General features: G+C 47.5%; 1 protein-coding gene across 1 annotated transcript; it reads right to left on the reverse strand.

Annotated features, from left to right (window-relative positions):
- Window positions 1–1,404: 1,404 nt before the first annotated feature.
- On the reverse strand, window positions 1,405–3,967 carry klf2b (Kruppel like factor 2b). Its single transcript, XM_076021890.1, has 3 exons — window positions 3,629–3,967; window positions 2,474–3,392; window positions 1,405–2,316 (listed from the first exon to the last, which is right to left on the reverse strand). The coding sequence occupies exons 1-3, from the start codon at window positions 3,698–3,700 to the stop codon at window positions 2,141–2,143; spliced, it is 1,167 nt and encodes a 388-aa protein (XP_075878005.1). The 5' UTR covers window positions 3,701–3,967; the 3' UTR covers window positions 1,405–2,140.
- Between the last annotated feature and the right edge of the window lie 2,033 nt (window positions 3,968–6,000).

The following is a 6,000-nucleotide window of genomic DNA, read 5'->3' on the forward strand; positions in this document are numbered from 1 at the left end:
TTTCTCTGCGTTTCTACATGCCGTTAAAATCATGCTTCCCTGCAAACGCTCTACAATTAATTGGGTTTATTTGGCACGTTGTGTGCGTGCGCCGTCGATTCCAGAGCTCACCGGACATGTGCAGAGTAAGAGGCCTCATTTATGGTAATAACGACGGCTTGGTCTCTATTGCACAATGTGCATTCTGTGTAATTAGAACAAGATGTTTCTCAAAGTTGTGATAACTTTGAATTGAATAAAAAGTACAGTTTTCTTGGAAGGCAGGGGAGAGGTGAGGCTCTGATTTTGTGTAAAAGTGCAATTTACAGCAGATAATACCCAAGTAGCAATCTTGTCAGTGGTGAATATAAGAATACTGAGGTTACAGCAATGACAGAACTGAGAAAATGAATTCAAATTCAAGATGGATCGTTTTTGTTCTTAGTTCTCCTATGATATTGAAACAAAAAAGTGAAATGAGAGTGATACATTTGCATCTACAACTGTAAATGTTTTTATTATCATTCCAGTGTCTAGTTCCTTTTTATATATATATATATATATATATATATATATATATATATATATATATATATATATATATATATATATATATATATATATATATATATATGCAGTATTATGTGCGTCAGTACATCTGGGTCAAGGTGAGGAGACAGCTTCTCTGTTGGTTGGCTGGTGCGCCAGTTGGAGATGGAAATGGATGTAATCACGCTGGTGCAAAGTTTTCAAATTGTCAAAACGCAACAGATACTGTTGGTGTCACGAGGAAAAGAAAACATGAAACGATTTATGAGATGCCATCTGGTTTTGATTCAGCAACTCGGAACCGCCTTTGAGGAGAGGGGAAAGAGGGAGGTGGTGGTGGTGGGGGGCAAACGCTGGCTGACACCATGCAGACATGATATGCACAGGCTCAGATACTTTGAAACTGCAATGCAGAGTGACTGTGTGTAATTGTAGTATTAAGGCTCTTTGATGTGCTACTATAATTTCTACCCATCAGAAAAGGGAGTCGAAGGGCTCACTGATGAGGGTTTGCTGCGCTGCCCCTCTGTCCAGACGGCTCCTGGCTCACTCTGTAATTATGGAAATGGAGTGTTTGTATTTATAGGCTGAGCCCACAAGCGGCTGTCCTTCTCCGTCTCGCAGCTGCAAAACATCACGGTGGAAATCAAGTGCCTGCGTTTCAAATTGTTGCTGCTGCTGCGGCAGCGGCGATACGACGGCGACGTGCACGATGTGCTCAGCGTTGCCGAGCTGATGCTGCGCAGCACCAGGTGCACCCACTGCTTCTAGGTGTAAGCTCAAAAGTAGCACCCTGCCGCTGAGTGGGTGGATGTGGTTCACTCATCCATGTGCGACCAAGAGAGCGTGCAAGAAAGAGTTCAGCGAGGCCAAGGACTCATTTCATTGTTTTTAATATTTACAATAAATACATTTTTTTTGCAGTATAAAATTCATGTACATGTTCATATAAATTTAAGTGAAAAATAATACACAGGACGTCAAGCCCTGAGAGTGAACTGAGGAGGGGGCTGGATCCAAGGGTTTCACACAAGAGGAGACGACATCAACTCCAAAAATAAAAAGTTATAGGAAGCAATAAAATGAAAACTGTTCAGGCCATTTGGACTTTGAGGCTGTTTAAATTAAACATTGTCTCAGCACATGTCAGGCAACCGTGTGCACGCCAGTCCTGTCAACAAGGTATACTGTTCTGTGGCCATGTCATTCTGTCGTTTTTGTTGTTGTTGTTTAACAGTAGAGCAGTGATATAAAAAAGGCACTTTTGTCTCTAACACAGGATTCCAGTTCTGTCAGGTATAGAGTAGTATATACAGGGCCCGCCCCTTCTTGGTCCGCTGCTCTCAAGCAAAGCTTTTCTAAAGCTTCAATACAACCAAAGTAGTACCAGCTACGTTATTACAAAATAACACTATTTACTTTTATTCAATATTATATATATATATATAAAAAAAAAAACACTTTGGCCATGTGGAGAACAATTTAAATAAAAATACAGAAGATAAAACAATATATTTATATATTAAAAAAACAAAACAAAAAAACAAGCGTAAAAAGAAACACCCCTAGAACCTCGCCCAATGACCCTGCAGAGTCCTGATGTTTATCTCCTTCACATGTGTCTCTTCATGTGAAGCGCCAGGTGATCGGACCTGGAGAAGGCGCGCTCGCACAAGTGGCACTGGAACGGTCTGTGGCCCGTGTGCTTCCGGAAGTGACGCGTTAATTCGTCGGAACGGGCAAACTTCCAGCCGCAGCCCTCCCAGCTGCAGTGGTACGGCTTCTCACCTGAGGGAGACAGAAGGAAAAGAGAGAGAGGCTGGTTAGGGCAGAGCGCCGAGTGCAAGGCTGCGCGTCACCGCGCGTAATTACGCGCAGACGCCGCCGTTGTGGAGAGGGTCGGGGTGGGTCAGGGTCAGGGTCAGGCGGTGTCGGTCCAACTTACCGGTGTGAGTTCGGAGATGCGCCTTGAGGTGGGAACTCTTTGTGTACGTCTTCCCGCAGCCCGCGAAGTTGCAGGTGTGCGTGGCCGTGCGCTTCCGCGGCCACGTCCGCCGCCCCCGCTTGGGTTTGGACTCGAGCAGCTCGAGGGGCGACGAGGGCGGCGTCAGCATCACCCTCTGCGCGCCCGGCTGCAGGCCGAGACCCTCGTCGTACATGCCGAAGGCGGGGTGGGAGTGGGGGGTTGCGTGGTAGGGCACGTGCATGTGCGGGGGCTGCGGGTGGTGCGCGAAGGGCGCCGGCGCGTGGTACTTGTGGGAGAAGTTCAGGGACTGGCACAGCTGCGTCGGGCAGTCCGACGCGCCCTGGTCGTCGGGGCTCAGCGGCGGGGTCATGTTGCTGGCCGCGCGCGGCGAGATGGCCACGCGAGGCTGCTCGAAGGGCATCATGCACGAGACGTTGCCCTCCTGCTTGATCTTGCCGCAGCTCTGAGGCACCATGCCCATTGCGGGGCCGTAGCTGTCCATGGGGGGCTCCACCTTGATGCCGTCCTGGCGGGGGAAGTGAACCGAGTTGACGTAAAACCTCCCCTGGACGCCGCAGCCGCGCGTCAGGCCGAAGGTGTCGGCGTCGCTGCGGAGCAGCTCCGTCATGACGGGGGCGCCGTAGGGAGGCGGCGGGGAGCGGTGGTCGTCCGCCGGGTAGGAGGAGGGCACCGAGGTCCCGGCCGCGTACACGCCGTGGTCCACCGGGCCGCCGTATTCCGCCGCGCTCTCCGAGCCGGTGGTGTTGGACAGAATAAAATCCAGATCTAAATAGTCACTCAAATCCTCGTCTTTTTTGCAGTGGTTGTCCTGGTTGTGTCCCATGTCGACCATGGAGCAGCTGCTGGACATCACTTTGTCCATGTCTCCTTTCCACCTCTGCAGGAATAATACAAAAGAAAAATGGTGAGTTTACGGTCGGACCAATTCAGATTATTGGTAATTAAGCGTAGAATTGCATCGCCAGTTTGAAATGAAAAAAAAAAAAAAAAAAAATACTGTAAAATAAATTTGTATCGGTTGAGCGCATCCAGGAATTTTAAACGAACCAAAACAAGACAAAACAAAAAAAACAACAACTTGAAAACGGTTTTTTTTTTCTTTCTTAAACTTACGCTTTCCCAGGGTTTCTCTCTTTGGTTAGAGAATGTCGAGAATGACGGGAGCATCACTCCGGATAAGGCCATGTCTCGGTGAAATAAAGCTATAATATTTTATAAAAGTTGCACCAGAGAGCCGCGCGCCTCTTACTTCACTGTCGCCTCTGCGCAGCTGCACTCCGAAGACATGAACAAAGTTTTTTAAAAAGTGGTAGGAGGTCCTCCGAGCTTTATAGCCCCCGAACTCCGCCGCGCCTGGCCAATTGTGAGCGCTCAGGAAACAACGTAAAGTTCGGTAAATTTAGCTCTTTATAAAGGGGCTCGTGCAGGCGAGCGGACCTCAGTTGCGCCGCGTGTGACGGAGGAGAGCGCGCGCGTCCAGAGCCTATAAAGTCAGAACCTCCCCCACAGGCTGACGCACGAGCTCTACGCTCCTCCCGAGGAACGAGGGGGAAAGAAAGAAGAAGAAGAAGAAGAAGAAGAAAAAAAAAAAAAAGTCGGGAGGAAAAAAAAAGTTTCGAACAAATTGCAAACACAAGGCCAGTATAGCAACCGTATAGAATTATGTAATGCGCTCCAAAGAACAAGTGTGATGACAGACACGCTGCCGAGGCACACGAGCTCGCGATCGGAGCTCGAGATATGTATTGTTTCCACAAAAAGTTGGCTAATAAATAAATAAATACATAAAAAAAAAATAAAACAAAAGAGAGAACACACGACTCGGACTCTCAACACTTCCACACACCTTATTTCAATGTTTTCTTCAAACTTCAGCCAACTCTGAACTCATTCCAACTCTCCAACAACGCAGGAATCCCTGTCTTTACGCACGCGGCACCGCCTCCTCCTCCTCCACCTGCTCGGCGCGTCTCGCTCTCGCCTCATTATCATTAATGGAACTTTTTGTTGTTGCTGCCGCCGCTGTTGTTGTTCTGGCTCAGCGAGCTTGTCCAAACAGGCGCCACGGTCGTCTGAAACGGCTGTTTTATCGCTGCCTTTTCTTTTGTCGCTGACGCTCCTCTTCTTTAGTTTTACCGCTCTAACCTCTCGTGATGTAAACACGGTTTAAAGTCACGTCCCATTCAGGTGTAAATAACAGACGGGGGAGGTGGGGTGGTGGTGTGTGAGTGTGTGTGTGTGTGTGTGTGGGGGGGGGGTTCGCTGGGAGAGGCATTTGCATCACAACTTGTTGCCGCCGAGTCGCTGGTTGTGCCGCGGCTCCGGTGTCTGACGTGATGACGACGGTCGGGCTGCTTTTTCTCAGCAGGAATCCTTCAGGCTCCAGAGGTCAGCAGGCCAGCTGCATCTCCGCACTGGCCCTCGCAGGCTGTCGCCTTCATTCTGGTGAATGATGACGTAACTAAAGTCGTGTCGCGATCAGAGGGGCGTCCCTTTAAATGTCTTTCAAAAACTACAAAAATTACAACTCATGTGTCTCAAGGGCGTGAGTGAACAACAATGCTGACATCATAGTGCAGATGTTTTTTTTTTTTTTTTCATCATTTGCATTGGATTTCATGGTTTCAAGAGTTTTATTGGCTTATGCAATAGGGAGTTCATAGGACACCATGACATTCTCACTCAGTTCATTTCCCCCAAAAGACTTGCATCACTTATAAAGTAAGAAAGATAACAAAAAAGATTAACATTATAGATGCGTATTTTAGCATGAAACGGAGTGTTGTGTACATTCTTTGGAGGTTGTACAGTGTAACACTGCATTAAATAAACCAACAAAAAAAAATCGTATCATTACCACAAACTCACTGTGTAATGGAACTCACTGTTTGGCGTCATCAATTTACGAGCATCAGACGGCAGTTGTGATATTATCTATTATTACCTGTGTCGTGTTGTGTTGTGTTGTGTTGTGTGTGTGTGTGTGTGTGTGTGTGTGTGTGTGTGTGTGTGTGTGTGTGTCAGTCACTCTCTATCATGTGAGCCAATACGTGTGCAGTCATGGCAACCAAAACTGAGGCCGAGTCATGACCAAGAGCGGAGAGGTGGCAGGGCGAGTCCGAGCTGGGAACAGGACGAGACCAGCAGGTCTCTGCAGCCTAGCGTGACGCACGCCAGATCAACGTTCAACGTGCACACCAGAGGCACTCCTCCTCATGGTCGGTGACAGACACCCAGTGGCTGCTTATTGTTACATCATTTGGTTCTTTGGGGCAAAGTGTTTATTGTATGAAAAGTGAAGACTGCTTGTGTTAACAGGCAATCTGTCTTTTTTTTTTGTTTGTCTGTCTGTTTTCTGTTATGTTAGGACGTTAAGTTCACTTTGCTCTTTACTTACTGCATCTTAAAAATGAAAATATAAAAATAGGACTTAAATACAGAAATGATCTTCTGGCTGACAGACAGACAGACAGACAGACAGACAG

Source organism: Nelusetta ayraudi, unplaced genomic scaffold (assembly GCF_046127955.1).
Source record: "Nelusetta ayraudi isolate G7.1 ecotype Tasmania unplaced genomic scaffold, CSIRO-AGI_Nayr_v1 ptg000011l, whole genome shotgun sequence".
Lineage (NCBI taxonomy): Eukaryota > Metazoa > Chordata > Actinopteri > Tetraodontiformes > Monacanthidae > Nelusetta > Nelusetta ayraudi.

What these genes read in the sequence shown, in the direction of transcription:
- klf2b (XM_076021890.1), bottom strand. Translation starts at nt 3,700, where the DNA reads ATGGCCTTATCCGGAGTGATGCTCCCGTCATTCTCGACATTCTCTAAC. An exon ending in GAGAGAAACCCTGGGAAAGC is followed by an intron (nt 3,393 to 3,628) that starts GTAAGTTTAAGA and finishes TTATTCCTGCAG; the next exon opens with AGGTGGAAAGGAGACATGGA. An exon ending in GCATCTCCGAACTCACACCG is followed by an intron (nt 2,317 to 2,473) that starts GTAAGTTGGACC and finishes TGTCTCCCTCAG; the next exon opens with GTGAGAAGCCGTACCACTGC.